The sequence below is a fragment of the Empidonax traillii genome, unplaced genomic scaffold (assembly GCF_003031625.1).
Source record: "Empidonax traillii isolate 1590-97213 ecotype Southwest subspecies unplaced genomic scaffold, ASM303162v1 scaffold486:size464155, whole genome shotgun sequence".
In the NCBI taxonomy this organism is placed as follows: domain Eukaryota; kingdom Metazoa; phylum Chordata; class Aves; order Passeriformes; family Tyrannidae; genus Empidonax; species Empidonax traillii.
In genome coordinates this window covers 52,372-70,050 of record NW_020955679.1, presented here as the reverse complement: position 1 = coordinate 70,050, position 17,679 = coordinate 52,372, and the positions used below count along the sequence as shown (strand labels likewise).

Genomic DNA, 17,679 nt, shown 5'->3' with positions numbered 1-17,679 from the left:
CCTAATATTTTTTTTACTTAGAATGACTGTGCTGTTCACATCAGTATATCAAAAGGAGTTATGTTGTCTGCAGTCTGAGGATGTGTTTCCATGTGTTTAATTACATATCACTGTAATCTCAATCACTCAGTTTCAACAGATATCACTGATTAATGAGGATAAATTAGCTTTCCCTTCTCCACTACATACTTCTGTACATTCTGACTGAAAATATACTTTTTGCTAAAGGCTTGGTGGTTTGGGGTTTTTTTTGGGGATGAGTGGTTTCTTTTTTAGTTCAACAAATGTTGACCTTTTGTCTTTGACATTTTTCAGGTTATCATTTCTTTAGTTAATAGTTTGCTTTTACGGGAAAATGTGAAGTCTTAAGATGTGTGCTTGGTTGTCTTCTCTTTAACCTTGCTGCTCAACTGGTCATATCAGTTTCCTAATTGTTACCACCATAGAATATAGTTTCTGAGACATTTTTCGTCATCCTAACATCACATTATGTTTGCATTACGGCTATGAGGTTTGTTTCATAACATGTATATTGTACTTTAAAACCGGAGTGAAAATAAAAAAATTATTAAACACACTTTAGTAATAAATACTAATTGTATCCGGTATAGCAACCAGTATCTAGAGAATCTTTCTTTCATGGCATATGTGTTTTCAGAGAGCTATGGATACTAAACATGAGACTCAGTGCAAGAAGTAAGCACTTGCATAATGTGAGGATCACATGTATTCCCATTCAGAGAAGCCTTTTGCTGCCACACAGAGTTTGTAAAAGTTCAGTGCCTTTCTGAGTGTGATGTGCTGCAGTTCACTTTTCATATTTAAATCTAGACTGTTTACAGCTGTATTATAGCATCAGCATAATCTCTGACTTTAGGATCCTCATTTGGGATTTATCCTACTGTAACTTGATGGAGAATGTAGGTCCTTGTAGGTCAACAGATGTATGTTTCACCTCTGCTGCTCCTTTGAGTGAATACTGGAATGTTTTGCAGATGCTGACGGATTAATTTGCAAGCACATCTCAGATCCCTCTGATGTATTCAGTCGCAGAACTGCAGAAGACCATTTTTAATCTGTTTTATAGACTTGGAATTATAGTTGAGTAACCAGACTGAAGCTTTAGAAGTGCTTGGGTCTTTTACTGCTTTTCTTAATGATTGAACTTGAAATTGCAAAGGAATAGTTAGCTGAATATTAATACAAGCTGAAAAACCAAGACTATAGATGTGGGGTTAATGGTTCTAATATTAACTTGATGCTTTCTTTCAGTAATTGCTTGTGAGCTAAGATGCTTTTTGTCTCTAAAATAATTTTCTTCATGGGACTGTCCTCCAGATCGCAGATATCTCATTACTTTTAGGGTCATTTTTGATTCTAATGCAGTATTTATTTGAAAAGAAACTATAATTTCAATAAAGAAAATTAAATCAGAAGGAAGGTGTAAAAAAATAATGTACATTTTGCTTAAGAAGCAAAACAAACCAGAACAATCTCCAGGCTGCATCTCAGTACAAAGTAATGTCATTTAAGCAATGTCATTTAAGCAATTGTCACATTTTCTACACAAATTTATACAGAGCTTGGAGTAAAAAAAAAGAACACAAAAAAAAAATCCTACCTACAATTTTCTGAGCAAAATGCTTTTACCTGTAAATAACCTGTGAATATTATATTGAGTTCTTACATCTGGGTACTGTGGCATGTTCTATTTGCCATGATCTTAGATAAAATATTAAAAAGACAAAACAAAGTATTCATTCACACTGGTGAAATAAAAGGTGAGAATTTGGTCCTCACAGAAATCACGGAAAATTTTGCTATTATCTCAGAGAATTGTATCATTCACAAGGTAAACTATCTTTACTGCTAAAGGCATTGGGGAATATTCATTAGTGAGACACTGCAAATACAGTTTTTGAGAAAACTAAAAAATGAGTCTTCAACTGTGTTCTGTCAGTTGAAACTGCTGGTTGTATACAAATAGCAAAGTTCATTTTGTACTTACCAAAAGCTGTGAAACAGTTTTGTTTCAACTTCACTGGATAATAAAATTTCCAAATAACTTTACCTGTATAGGAGTTGGATTTTGAAGCTAAGACAAGCTATACCCTGAGGATAGAAGCAGCCAATATGCATATTGATCCTCGTTTCCTGAGTCTGGGACCTTTCAGTGACATGACAACAGTGAAGATAATTGTAGAAGATGTTGATGAGCCACCTGTGTTTACTTCACGTTTGTACTCCATGGTGGTGTCTGAAGCAGCAAAGGTTGGCACTATCATTGGAACTGTGGCGGCCCATGATCCAGATGCCTCAAATAGTCCTGTCAGGTAATTGTAAGATGACTTATTTATTTAGCCTTTGTATTGAAGGTGTTAATTTTGTGGTGGGAGGGTCTTTATTTACACTGAATCAATTAGTCAGCTTTGTTCCCTTGCAGAGGGAGATTGAGATGTTCTGTGATTTTGCATGGTTTGAATTTTATATACTGAACTACAGAACCTTTGAAAAAAGTATGTATTTAAATATCTGTGAAACAAAGAATAGAAGATATAGTTTCAGGATTCCAAAGGAAAAAAACCCTCAAAATACTACTCATATTTATTTTCCCCTAAGATTAGGAAGAGCCTAATATTATCTACGAAAAATTATATTCCCTTAAATCAACCAAGATCAAAAATTATGATACACACGCATGTGTATGTGTGTGTGTGAATAATGATTGTGTATGCACTAGAAATAAGAACGTAATGGGACGTAGACTCCCACATGGTAAACTTGAGCTGAGGTACCACAGAAGAAAACATTAGTAAAAACTCTTTACATTAGAGAATTGGAAAGGACAAGATGCATCATGTCCTAATCAGGATGCTTAAAGACAATAATATTTTGGGTTTGTTAATTTTACTGGAGACAAATACCTTCCGTTTTAATGGAAAGAGATACAGTCATTAGAGGTGCATGAACTGTCAAGGCCCTCTTTCTTTGTCTTCAGTGTGTGAAGAACCTGCAAGTTTTCCACAATATGATGTCCAGGATCATGTTTTCTTGTATCTAAGGTCAAAGCTCAAGGATAAAGACTCATCACTTAAGTTAAACAAGTAATGAGCTACTTGTTATTTTTCCTATGCAGAGCAGTAATAATAATTCTCAAAGGAACATGCAAAGGATCTAGAGAGTAGTGATTATGACTCAGGAATTTCGTTAATTTAAACATCTGCAGGAGGAACACATACACAATGAAAGTTAGTACTTAGTTTCATTTGTTATTGTTGTTCACTTACGGCATACATAGAAAAGACCTTCACAGGTACTGTAGTTGTTTGGGTGTTATCCATTTTGTTTATGTTAAATTTTTACTTTCATGCATTGAAAATTAACTTGGGACTCTAGAGTAGCTCTCCAATTTCTAAAGCAGCAATTTCAAGTTGCAAAAATAAAGCATATGTTTCACTCCTAGAGATGATGCAAGTGTTCTCTCTCTTTCATTATATACTTGCAACATATTGAAAATAGCTGATTCTTATAATGTATAAACAAGTCCTGGATGGATGGTTGGCATGTATTTACTTGTGAAATTTATGTTTGCTGAGCTCTTCCTTTGCTGTGGCACTGTTTTCTGGCACTGATGTTATCATCTGGTGTAAAATATGATTTAGCAGAATCATTTAGAATAGGATTAAACATAGTTCCATTAATGCAGGCCATGCTCAGAATACTTTTAACTCCTGTGTAAACATAAAGATGAGTTTATTTGCCTTGATCTGGTTAATTCTTACAATTCAAACATAAAAAATAGCTACATCACCAGTGTAACTAACATCTTGAAGATTTCTTCTGCTTCGAAGTTGTTTGGAATTTGAGGGGAAGGGAAAAGTAGTGAGGATTTATCTATATGCTTGCGAATCTGCTCTTTACATTGTTGAAGGTGCTGAAAGACCATATAATTTAAAGCTGTTCTGCATCTGCTATGATACATCAGAGACAGATTCACCTAAAATTGGAATGTGTTAAGGAGGATTAATTCATAAAACTTTGCAGGATCTGTTTAAGAAGTTTAAATTATTAATCTATAAATAACTGTTCCAACTTCCAAATGTTGATACTGATTAAAAATTAGGTTTGTTATAATTCAGAAAATGTTGAAATTACAAGATCAGATACAAAACCCTGACAATACTGGGGGCTGGGGAAAATAATAAATGTTTTGAAAATAAGAGGTTATCTCATATAGACCAGAGAACTGTTGATGTTTGAACTAGCTTAAATAAAGGATTTAAAACTCCTGCAGCTCAAAGATTTTCAAGTATTAATGGCTTCAAGGAATTAAAGGATTAAAAGTATTTAAAATATATTTTTTATAGAATTTGAGTATGGATACAATGCTTGTAAATAAGTTAAGGAGAACTGCTTGCTTTCTATGCATAAAAATTTTTTTTCTTCTTGTTTCATAAGAATCTGTCATCCAATTTATATAACTTGTTTGCTTTCCCTCTCCCCTCCTCCTTTTCTCTCTCCCTCCTTTTTATTGCTTTCTTCCTTTATTTTCTATTTTTGTCTTTCTCACCTCTCCAACTCCTCTTTCTCCTCCTTCTCTTTCCCTTACTTTCTTTACTGTCTTTTAGAGAAAGGTCTTTGGCTCTTCAAGTTGCATAGTGATAGTGTTAATAATTGTAAAATCTAAGGGCTGGCAGGAGATTGAGTCCTAGCTATGGGGCCTGCCAAGATTGACTACATAGCAGAGATGACAGGCATAGTCTCATGGGGAAACTTGCCAGCCACAAAACAGCTGTAGAGCACTGCTGACCAAATAAACAACAGTGCTGGCAGGAAATTAAGTGAAAACGACCTGCAGTTAATGTAAAATGAAAGAAGAAAAGAAAAAGTGAAAGAGGGAAAGCCGTAATCCACAAAACCTCTGTTATTGTTTATCTATTATCTCCTTTACTGGGACATAATACAGTAAAACAATTCTAATTGTGTAACAAGTCTCTGCTCTTAGATTATGCAGCCAAGAGGGATGGATTATAAAGACGGTAACACAACAAAGAAAAAGCTGGTATATTGCAACACAGAACAAAATAGTTCCATGAGATCATTTTATCTAGGAAGTCCTGTTTTTTAACTGTCATCCATAATTCTTCCTTGCCAAGTTGTTCAAATGATTTGGTTACTCTTATATCAGTAATTTAATATATCATCAGTGTGACAGTAGTTGTAATAATCACACTTGATCTGATTCAGACATTTTAATTCATTCTGAGTGTAGGGAAGTGCTCTAGAGTACATACTTAACCTAAATGAGAGTGCAAGAATCTGACCAAATATTAAATCAAATGTTGAGAATATTCCAGTTGTAAATCTAAATCTGCCTAATAACTGTACCTTTTTCTCAAAAAGTTTGCAAGCAAATCACCCACAGGCATTTTGACCTTTTCTCTTATGCTATTTTCTGTTTGCTAAGGATCTCATTTCCCCTTCCTAAAACGAATTGGGAGGTAAAGATATATTGAACCGAAGAGTTAAGGGCATGAGCCTTTATTTGTCTGATGACAGTAAAGCATTGGGAGCTGACAGTGATGACATGCAATCCCTTGACCCTATTCTGCATCATCTTTCTTTTTTCCCCCTACCCAGTCAGCTCTGGGTGACTCATGGGCCCTTCTGCTCAGACTGTCAGTTCCCATGGGATCAGTGCCTGGCTGGCACAGCCTTGTAGCAAACTTCCAACTCACTTTTTCCTTATCTGGCTTTCAGGAGGATACTGTTTCATTAATTCCCGAGTTTGCCTTACAGCAGAGGAAGAAATAAAAGACAGGGGAATACGTATCACCTCGCTTAATAGGACAATGTGGGAGTAGGGCCTGCCACTGTCAGCACAGATCACTGTGGCACTCTCGCCTTTGTATATGGCTTTACTTCCCTCGATGTCCCAGGGAAACTGGAGTGAACAATGTCAGACTAGGGAAACAGGAAACTCTTTCCCTCAAATAAAAAAAAAATGAAATATTTTTACAAGCTCTAATTGAACAAAAATAAAAGGTTTTCTCTCATCCTTTACCTAGGTATTCTATAGATCGAAACACGGACCTGGAGAGGTATTTCAATATTGATGCCAACAGTGGAGTCATTACAACTGCTAAATCTTTGGACAGGGAAACCAATGCTATTCATAATATCACAGTTTTGGCCATGGAAAGTCGTAAGTATCAACTGAAAGATTTTGTTGACTGTGTTTGTGTAAAACTTTAGGTTTGGTTGTGATGAGCTGCACTGAGAGAAATTCTTACATTTTCAAACCATGGCAGATAAAAATCCCCAACTGCTCAATACAAAAGAAACTCATATGATAAAAATTTAAAAATACAGCACTTCAGGTATTTGCTCTTTCCTTTGCTTCACACCTTGTGTATTCTTTTGACTTCTGAAAAACAAGTATAAAGGAAGATGAAAAATGTTAAGTCAGCAGTCTCAGACCAACTGTCATTACAGGAAAGGTGATACGGAATATAGAGGAGAGTGGTTACCCAGTCTTAGTGGGGGCACTCAGAGTTGATTGGTGTTGGTAAACCACAGAATTCTTAGAAGGTATGAAGAAAAAGGGATGTGGATGCTTATGTGGTTTCATTTTCCTGACTAAAGCACCAATGCAGAGGTTATTTTGTACCTGATATTTTTTCTGGTGTAAGATGAAGTGTTAGAGAATATAACCCTTCAAATGCATACAATAATTTTGCTAATACAAGTTTAAATCTAAACTTGTTCAGCTTTGAATACATTCCTTGGAGAATGCTATATTTTTTCCTTTACATTCGATGAATTTATTTCTTCAGATTTCATCCTTATTACTACTCTATTGGGCTGTGATAATAACAGTTATCAGTTCTCTGGCCTTCTATTTTAAAAATCCTCTCTTCTCGCTTTCACTGAGCTTAATTTAATGTTTAACCTGAAAACTTACATTTATCATTTAGTGTCTATATGAATTTCTCTTGTACTGTCAGTAGAATTTTGGTTGAGGAGCCTAAAATGGCAAACAAAAATATTTCTGGGTAGTAACAAAACTGATGAGTTAGACAAGGGACATACCCAACACAAGCAAATGTCTAGGAGCAAAAGCAAAACCTTAAACTGCTTTAATTTATGTTCACAGCCTTCTTGGTTTTCAGCAAGCTTAGATCAGCAGAGGAAGAAGTTGATATCAAAATTGCTTATTCTGTTGTATTTCACATGTGAAATAAAAAGAAAAAGAAGACAAAAAAGCTTTACGATTTACATTTGGATGCATTGATTTAAATACCTAAAATATTTACAAAAATGTGGTTGCAATACCCTATAAAAAGATAGATACATAGTAGAAGTTTTGTATAGCTTTTCATTTTGCCTCGCTCTAACACTAACACCACTGCTTGTAATAAACAAGAGAAGCAAAATAAGTGTTGCACTCACTGATGTACTTAGCTCAAAACACATCTACTGTTGAAATTTTGACTTTAGACCCTCAATGTATTCATATTTTAGCTAAAGATGTGCATCAGTTTGAGAATGATTAGTATTTAAGGTGTTGAACATGTTAATGACAGTACTGAAATACTTTATTGTTTGTGCACTTTAAATATTTTGGGATTTGCTTGGCACTGAAGCCTTCTCTTTTTTTTCTATTATACATAGCTGACAAAATTCTTATTTAAACTTCTTAAAAGCCCAATCCATCTGAATTGCAGCAAAATAAAAGTATTTAACCCATAATAATCATGCTATTCCCAGTATAAATAGTGATGTTCTGGTTGGCTGTGTACCTTGGTGACAGTTTTCGTAATTTTGCTATTATCCTTTCATATGATGTGATTCAATGCTGTGATTAGTGAGTTAGATTTTTGGTTTATCCCTGAGAGTAAAACCTTAGTTTAATTGAAATGGTAGGAACACATAAACATTGTTTCCAGTAGATCCAGAAGACCAAGTCAAGAGCTTCCTTTCTCTTTGAGAGAGTAATTGTAATTGATTTGACATGTATACAAATGAAGAATGCAAATGAAAAGGATACTTACCCAAAGAATAACTTGCAAGGAACTCTTCTTTATTGTTTTGTTAAATGTTTTTCCTATAGAGAATCCAGCACAGATTGGGAGAGGCTATGTAGCCATTACTATCCTTGACATAAATGACAATGCCCCTGAATTTGCCATGGAATATGAGACAACCGTCTGTGAAAATGCTCAGCCTGGTCAGGTATGGCTTGATAGGTTTTACGTTTATTTTTACAGATAGAAAACCAGTTGTTATGGAATTCTGCCAGCTTTAAGATAAAGAAAAATCAGCTTCTGACAATAAAAATGAGACTCATGTACAGTACGAGCAAATAGTAAGAAAGGTGCAGATGTAAAAATTACTAGTTGAAGGTACTTTTAAAATCTCTGGCTTTTTTATGGGTATAACTGACAGATTTTGCTAGTCACCTAATTTTGAATAATATTAAGAACACATACTTCCTCCTAATTTTGCTGGGAAGAGGGAAGTTGTAACACAGAGGTTATTCTGTGACTAAAGACCTACCCTCAAAAATGAGTTATACACTTTTATTCCCCTTAGGAAGTAGGGACCTTAAGGACACAGTTTCAAAAGGGGAATGTATTCCTAGTGTTCTTAATTACCCAAATGTATTCCAAATAGCCCTAGACTCAATTAAAGCTATATGTTGTTGTTTATCCTTGGTGTCTCTCATATTTGGCCTTTTCCTCTCTACTTGCTAAGACCTCACAAAATATATGTATTTTCTCATTCTCTCTTTTGACTCCCAGAAAACTAGTACAGGTTGCACCCACACAGATCCCACATATTCCTTGGAAGTCTTTGCACTTTTGTGCCCTCTTCCAATGTATTGGCCTTCCTGTGTCAGGTGTTTTTTATTGCACATTTCAAAATCACATTATAATCTAAATTCTTAATGGAAAACACTATGACAGAATTCCAGAAAATATGAATATACTTATGGCGTGCCTTTTGTTTTTTTCATTACATTAAAGAAATATAAATTAATTAAAGTGCTCAATAGCATAATGGTTTCCTTGCAAAAGTTTACAACATTGATTGCAGCCACAGATAACTACAGTAAGAACCATACAAAAGATACACTTCTTTTACTTCTGTGTAGCTCTGGTGAATGACAGGACCTAACTTTCTCCCAGGCCCTGTGGATCATTACTGTGGCCAGTAAATTTGGTACAGATAAAGTAAAGAGTTGGGTCACACTTTAATTTTAATAGTGTTTATACATGCTTGGGAGATTATAAAAGCAAAATGGGAGATGATCAGGACTCAAGGGAGTATTGATACTTTAATAGGCAATAGAGGGGTTATTCATTGTATATGTACAATGAAACTCTCACATATTTCAAAATAGGTGATCCAGAAAATTAGTGCAATTGATAAAGATGACCCACCAAATGGCCATCAGTTCTACTTCAGTTTAACAGCAGAGGCAGCAAATAACCACAATTTTACACTGCAGGACAACAAAGGTAAGAAAATTTTGTTTCTGTAAATATTCAACACTAACACCTTTCATTTTCAATACAGCATGCTCGTTACGACCTACATAAACTACTCTTCTGGTAGGGACATAAATTAAACTACAGTCAGCCTGGAAAATAATATTATCTGTAGACTATTTGTCAAGGGAATTAAGCTGTTGTTTGAATCATTTAAAGCCTTGAGCCAAACAGAGTGGCTTCAAATCTTTAAATCTTTTTTTTTTATCAGTCACTCTTCACATTTTTTTTCCCTGTATTTATAGGTTTTTATCTAAATTAGATTTTACCTTAGGGCAGCGACTGAAAAATGTTCAGGATTTCATGTTTTATTAATATAACTCTGGGCATAAAACAGGAGTGCACAGTTAATGGAGACGTTTTGTGATTTGATTTTTGGTTGTTTTTTTTTTTTTTAGAAAAACATACCTTTTCAGTAAGTATACCCCCTTTGGAAGAATGCTTTTGGTAATGAATGCTGCCTGCACTATTTGAGCAGACTTCTTATGACTGCTTCCTCAAAGACTCTCCTTGACATCACATTTTTGTTAGTGAAAATATCTGAGAACACACTTCTAATTAGTGCCCTCATTAGTTGCACTGTATAGTACAGCAGCTGGGCATGTGTCAGTCAGTTTAGCTATTAGCTGAAGCAAATAGAACTAAATAGATTTGATATTGCTCTTGCACTCCTCTTTTATGGATCAGTACTAAACCAGAGCTACAAAGTCATCCTGTTAGTAAAACAAGAAAAACAGACGTGGTAGGCTAGAGGACACTTTTTTTAGAGCCAGATTCAATAAGATTCACGAAGTATAACATGTGGCTTAATAAAGTTCTCTCATGCAGGTCTTCATTGCCTTACCTTGCATGTAGTTACTGAAATGCCTAATTTTCTTCATATGAGCTGCTTGAAGTTAGAAACTGAAGACTCAGTAATGATGATCAAAATAATAAAAATGCAGTAGAATAAGACTATTCAGAAATCTGACATCATTATGAGTATTGTAAAGTACTTAATGAAATTTCTCTTACAGAGAATTTATAATTTGAAAAAAGTAATAGTAGATTTTGGCAATGCCAGTAAAATCACTGGAGTTACAAAACGGAGCAGCAGTTCCCTCTTTTAATGTTATAGTTAATATAGTTAGATATAATTAGATTATGATGCTTAATTCTATGCATATCTCATATGATGCTGTAGGAAGAGATGATTGCATATTTGGCCATGAATAGATAGGTAAGCAGATAGATAGACAGGCTGACCAAACTAACTTTGGTCTGTACATCCAAGGAGATGTAACTCCGTACCTCGCAGGAGCTGTCAACATGTATTGAACACAGCGAGACTTGCACATAGCTTCTCCAAGACATGGGCTTTTTAATCCCACAGCTCAGAGCAGCATCAAACTATACATTTTAGGCTGATTGTATTAGTCATCTTGATTTTCAGAAGAGACTGAAAACAACTGCATATCTTTACTACATGCGCTATTACGTCTACTTGTGCTCTTACTGGATTTCTTTTTTTGCATTTAAAAAATATTTCATTGATCTTCAGAACCTGTTCTGTTAGTATTGTTATTGTTTTCATTAATATAATATCTCTATCTTTAAATAAGATATAGATGCTTGCAAATTGACTTGAATGTATGTAGATACGTAATCTGATCACCAAAGGGTAATTTTTTTTCTTTTTTATGATGATCTCATCTTCAACTGTCTATCAAGAGTGGGAAACTGTGAGCTTAACTCAAAAAACCAAATTGACCTCTGTTATTTTTAAACAGTCTTTCACAGAAAATAGAAATCTTTTTTGTTAATCGGGTATCATTTCTCAGCTAATTGTACCTCTGCACATTCAAAAAATATATGACCACAAAAGCCAAACTAGCTGAAATAATATAAATGTGTTTATAAGTCTTTAAGTTAAAGACCATTGTATTTTATAGGCTTGTGTTTTAGAAAAGTCACATATTTTATAATTTGTCTTTTTATTCCTTTATCTAGATAACACTGCAACAGTATTAACCAAAAGAAATGGGTTTCGAAGACAGGAACAGTCTGTTTTCTACTTGCCAATATTCATAGTGGACAGTGGATCGCCTTCACTTAGTAGCACTAATACCCTCACCATCAGGGTCTGTGATTGTGATGCAGATGGTATTGCTCAGACATGCAATGCAGAAGCGTATATCTTGCCTGCAGGACTTAGCACTGGAGCCCTGATAGCAATATTGGCTTGTGTCTTGACACTGCTAGGTACGTCTTCTTTCTGTTACCCTTATTTTCCATTCAATCCATAGTAGCAAAATATATGTGCGTATAAGCTTCAATATGCCCCTCCACTCTGGTATCTGTAAACAAGCACAGATAACATTCTGGGAAGAACATTATTTTGTATTATGACCCACAAAAAACCCTTTATATTGGGACTTTCAATTTCAGATACTTTGTTTCTATGTCAAGCCTCCAGACATATGTAAGAAATAATAGTTAAAGATAGCATTTGCATCAAACGTAGTATTTAAGAGATAGACAATGCAGCGTACAGAAACACTTGGTTTAGCATATTCACCTTATAACCAGTATTAGTGTGTGTCCCTTTTCCATAGGCATAACTGTTTTTAAACATTTATTGATTTGCATGGAGCAAAAGACATTCAGAAAATACAACAAATTTAATTTACTGATGAGAAACATTTAATTGGATTCTATAGAATGATCTTTTGTTGCTACTGTAACTGTTACTTCTTTTGTTACTTCTGTAAACGGTTGGATTTTATGTTGAGCGCTGGAACTGCAACTACATAAAAGGCAGTGGAAAGTAGTGGAACAGTGTCAACATTCTAGTTTAGTTAGTTACCCATTTACTGCCTAGTCATTAAACAGAATGACTACATGGGAGATTAAATGGTTGAATCAAGGAGTAAAGACAAAGGAGAAGGTGAGAAAAAGTGAAGCTTTGCTTATTGTCTGAAAATTCATGTGTGAAGAATGGTACTGATTCAACGCACAAGAATTTTTAAAAATGTTGTTATCATTAAGAGATTTTTCTATTCCCTGGCTGTACATATCAGTCTAAGGAAAAAGAGAAGACCACAGTCTCCTTATGTGGGTATAATCCCAGTGGTGCTTTATCTTTCACTTTTTTCCTATTATCCAAGTAATTTGGATAGGTCAAATCAAGAAACTTTCCACACTTCTGTTCATGGCAGTATATCCACCATGTGTAGAGATCTCTTCCTTCACACTCTGATTCACATCACTGTAAACCATCAGAAGGAAATGTTCCTTCTGCTAAAAAACTATTTCTACAGAACTCCAAAAATAAAAACCTGTTGCATATTTTTTTACAGAGTAAGAAAAACCACCACCTCTGCAATGAACTCCACCAACTTACTCAGTAGCTATATAAAGGAGGTGGCATTTCTAAAGTTTTCCGTCTGTGTGGCAAAAAAACACTCACTCCATAAGACTGTTAAATCTCACTCAACACATGGTTAGGCCTAGGTTTACAGAGAAATGGAAAGGAATGATTGCCAAAAGTTTTACTGAACATTTTTAAATGCCATTTTTCTAGTAACGTTTCTAGGCAATTTATATACACGAGTGAACTTTATTTGGACATGGTAGAGAAGCTAAATGGTAGAGTTCAAAAAAGACATGAAAATATTCTTTCCTATCAACTGACATTAACATCAGTGGAAAAACACTTATTTTAAACTTTAGTCCGATATACTTAGGAAAAAACTTTGGTAACGATAGCAGTTCATTTGATCCCAAAACAAAATACCACCATTTCTGTTTTATGTAAGAAGATACTTTCTGAAAGTTACATAAGAAACTACTGTAGATACTACACAACCTGTCTTGGATGTAAGCTTTCCTTAAATAGAAGCAATATGACTTAAAGAGGACCACTGAATGGAGACTCAACATGTTACGAGCAGGTAACTTGCTTGTACACCAGTCTTTAAGTACAACCAGTAAATCAAGAAATGGGAGCTCTTGTTCCAGTCATTTTTACAGTGTGCTGAACAAGTGTTTGGAAAAGAATTGAGAGTAAGTTCTCTGAACATAGTGTTTGAATAATGGGCTATCATCACTTCCAATCTAAACTGTTCACTTTGGTTACAGTTCAAAGGTACAGACATAGTTTAGGCTGCATTTATTTGATAACCCTGGCTTTTAGTCCTGCGTTTTGGCATTTTATCCTGCTACTGTTTTGTTCCCAATCATGTGCCGGTCTCCACAAGGAAGAGGTGCCTAAGCATCACTGCTGGCAACAAGTGTTGCCGCTTGTCTGGTCCCAGAGCTTTTCTTCTATCGTTTATTCCTAGAAGAAGTTTTCTGGAACCAACTGCATGGTAGTACTGCTAGGAATTTACCTTTTCGCTTTCGCTCTTCACATTCATTCTCGAGAAAAATCTTGAAGATCCACTAGCACAGTATAGAAAATGGGCTTCAGCTGTTGGCAGGTGGTTCCAGGACTGGGACCAAGGGATGCATGTATTGTGTAAAAGTTTATCAGTGAGAAGTGGATACAGGCTACTGGATCAATATCTTTTTCTGACTCAAGATTAACACGCAGTGCAAATCCAGTCACATTCATCAATGTCATCTTACTGTGAGTGCCAGCTGTAAAGTAGAGGAGTCATAATGTGTGCATAAAGTGAATGAGTGCATGCATTCTGGTACCAGTATCTTTAATTCTCAACTGGCTCTTATTTTCTTAAAGTATGATAGTATGATATACTTTGATAAGTGGTGTTTTCTTGCCCCATGCATGACTTGGTCTAATAAATAACCATTTGTCTTGACCAAGACTCAGATTGTCTCAGTGGAATTTCCTATTTTTCCTATTTTTACTTAAGCAAACAATGCGTTTTAGAGAAGCACAGTATTTTCACTTATGCTAAAACGGAAGAAATTTAGTAAATCATACTATTTTATTATAATTGCATATAACATGGTATAGACTATTTTTTCAAACTAGAATAATTTTGAAAAGTTATAAGCATTTTACCAAAATCTTTTTCTATCCTCATGCTGACGGATGGAGATTTAATTGTAATTTTTATTCCACAAGAAAGTTTCAGTACTTTTTTAATTATTCAAAACAGCTTTGCAATTATGCAGTAAGGCTATGTGTTACAGAAAAAGAAAAAAAAGAAAGAAAGAAAGAAAAAAGAAAAACTATGCTTGCAATGTATTCTATAAAAAGCATATTAAAAGGTAGTTTGATTAATTCTGGACTGTACACAATTTTCAGGGAAGTAAGTAGGAATTTTTTGACTGCTCTGGAAATTACATGGCAATTTAATTCAAGGTAATTTGTTTTTCTGTTAACATCTTTTGGACACAATAAATGTCTTTGTAACAAGTGTTTAGAATAAATTGCTTATATAAAATCACACACACAAAAAAAGAAAACTCACCTGTAGATAAACTGATGGTATTTGAGAGGTTAAATATTTGTTTTGCATGGAAGGAATGGAAAACTAGATTGGCATAATACTTTGTCATGATTTTTTCCTTCATCCTTCTGAATGTGATCTATTAGTACCACCCATTTACTTACAAAGACTGAAGAAAACCTACTATTGGTGTGGTACTAGAATTTGTAATTAAATTATACATTGATTTGAATTCAAAATGCAGCTTTAAATAATTTGGGTTTCAGTTGAAGACAACAAATTTGTTATTATTACCACAGTACCTACAAGAACTCAATTAAATCAGCACACATAACTTTGTGGTTTGCAAACAAGAAGAAACAGTTCTAGTCATAGCATCCTATTCTCTAAATAGGTAAAATCTCTACAGAATATGACTATGTAGTATGTACGGGTTTTGGTCTTGCAGTTCTAAAAGTGATAAATGTATAACTGGGGGTGCCCAAAGCAACACATTTGGAAGGTGGTTGAGTATGCAATGCAGAAGCTGTTTTCTGAAAGTTATGGAGGTAATTAGGGTCACTCAGTGTGGGCATTTAAAGGTCACAGTCACTTTGCAAATATCAGTCCAACCTGATTAAACAACAGTTACAGACGAAGCTTGTTAACTGGGAATTAAATTCAGGTTTCCTGAGTCTTGGCCTCTGTAATCCCCAAATCTCATCTGACTGTAGTGGCAACTGCAAGGTATAACTAAAGAGTTTATTAGTGTGCTGCTTAGATGGCTGAAGATCTCTAAACATCAGCTTTATGAATCATAACACACCTAAGGCATAAACCAGTGTGCACATCTATTTGCAGCTGATGTGGCTTACTGCTATAATAAATGCCAGGGTTAGGGGTCTAGTGTATACAAAGCACAGTAACACTTGTGATTTAACTCTAATTCTTACAGTATAGCTCTGCATATCATCTTCTCCCTCAGGTTGTCTCACGACTTTTATGGCTTCCTTACAATTGCAGTTGCAACTGCAGTTGCAATTGCCTTGAGTACAAAAGGAAAGATTAACACTAAAATAGAGAAATATGTTCAGGTGACATAAACCTGACTTTTGACAAAGTGGAAATTTAGTGATAATTCCATAAAGCACACTGCAAAATGGCAAAGAAAAAATCCACTCTTGTATTCAAAGATGTTTGTTAAAGACTGATTTAAGTGAACTGAAACTACCAATATTAGAGTTAAGTTTATACTGACACAAGGATAAAACTATGTATTATCGCAGCCAATATAAAGACAAATTACTTTTTTTTCTTGGCTAGTGTACCTGTTAAACAAAATCAATATTTCTAATAATTCAGGTAAATCAGAAGAAATAAAAGGTTAGTCGAGATCTATCTTTGCTAATTCTGGTTATTAAGTCTTTAGTTATTTCTAATATCGATTGATGTTTATTTGTTATATCACATATGAAATCAGTATTGTCATTTCATCTCTTTAGCATGAGTTCGGTGTACCAGTATGGAGCCAAATTAGTGCCCTCACTGTGCCTTAGAGCTTTTCCACTGAATTATTTTTTCTTTAAAAATCATTAAATTAGGTTTTTAGAAGTTCAGCTAGTCACTAATTACTGACCTAATCTCTGCTTTTGTCATAAATGTAGGAAAAAATCCCTACTACGACTTAATGAGAAATAAATAAACTTTGAAACCATTTGCATTTGATTTAGGTATCAGTGAAAATTGTTTAGGGCTTGTTTTCATCTCTGCAGCTCCTGCAATGCAGCTAAAGCTTTGTTCATTTAGAGGTTAAACTTTATTGTTCATAGCTATTGGAAAGGCTAGAAATTAATGATCTTGTATAGTCATCTAAATGCTAAAATATTTAACCTTTAGAAAGACTCCATATTTTTCTTGGCTTCAAGCAAGTGTGAGAGGTAGAAAGAATACTATATAAAACATTCACTGAATCTTGATTTTTATTGCACCTTTAGGCAGACTTTCTTACTAAGTTTCATATATTACACTTATTAACAGGTCTTTAACTTTCAACATAAAGTATGTTAAGAGGGACAATGGAGTGAAAATGCATTTACACTTGAGTTAAATAAATGCTTAATTATATGACAATATAATTTTTGCAGTAAATATTAAAAATAATAAGAATTTATGTCAATAGAGATCTTGATTTAAATATGTATTTGTATTATGAGCAAGCTAATTTCTTTTTCACTTTAAAATATATTGTTTACAGTATGGAAAAGCATTAAGAGTGGATTGCAGTTGTCTCTGATGACAATTTTATGTTCTCTGCTGGATAATGTACAGTTTAATTTGTATTATACAAATATCAGAGTGTTTTGAAATTTCATAAAAGCCACTTTAAAGGTCAATATCTCATATTATTAAAATGCTTATGTAAATATTGTTCAAAGAAAAATGCCCCAAACTACTGCCTTCTGAATTAAATACATAAAGCATGAATCAGGTAGATGCCACTGGCAAAAAAAGTAAAAGATGCTGATTATGCAGTAATATAGCCAAAAGACATCTCTTAGTAGATGGATCATTAGGTGTGCACCTGGTACCTACTGAAAAAAAAATTGCTGTCCAATATATTTGTCAAAAAGTTTAGGGAAAAAAAACCACCTTGTTGAATTCTATTTTTAGAGATGTTGCTCTAAAGGAAAATAAAAATATTACAGAAAGTGATTTCCATGACTATTCCAGAATTTAACCAATTCTGA

General features: G+C 34.3%; 1 protein-coding gene across 1 annotated transcript in view; it reads left to right on the top strand.

Annotated features, from left to right (window-relative positions):
• CDH7 (cadherin 7) overlaps positions 1 to 17,679 on the top strand; it is an 86,932-nt gene that overhangs the window by 62,173 nt on the left and 7,080 nt on the right. The window contains exons 7-11 of the mRNA XM_027896193.1: positions 2,080 to 2,333; positions 6,069 to 6,205; positions 8,114 to 8,235; positions 9,407 to 9,524; positions 11,544 to 11,795. Coding sequence (XP_027751994.1) covers positions 2,080 to 2,333; positions 6,069 to 6,205; positions 8,114 to 8,235; positions 9,407 to 9,524; positions 11,544 to 11,795 — 883 coding nt within the window. The remainder of the gene's footprint in view (positions 1 to 2,079; positions 2,334 to 6,068; positions 6,206 to 8,113; positions 8,236 to 9,406; positions 9,525 to 11,543; positions 11,796 to 17,679) is intronic.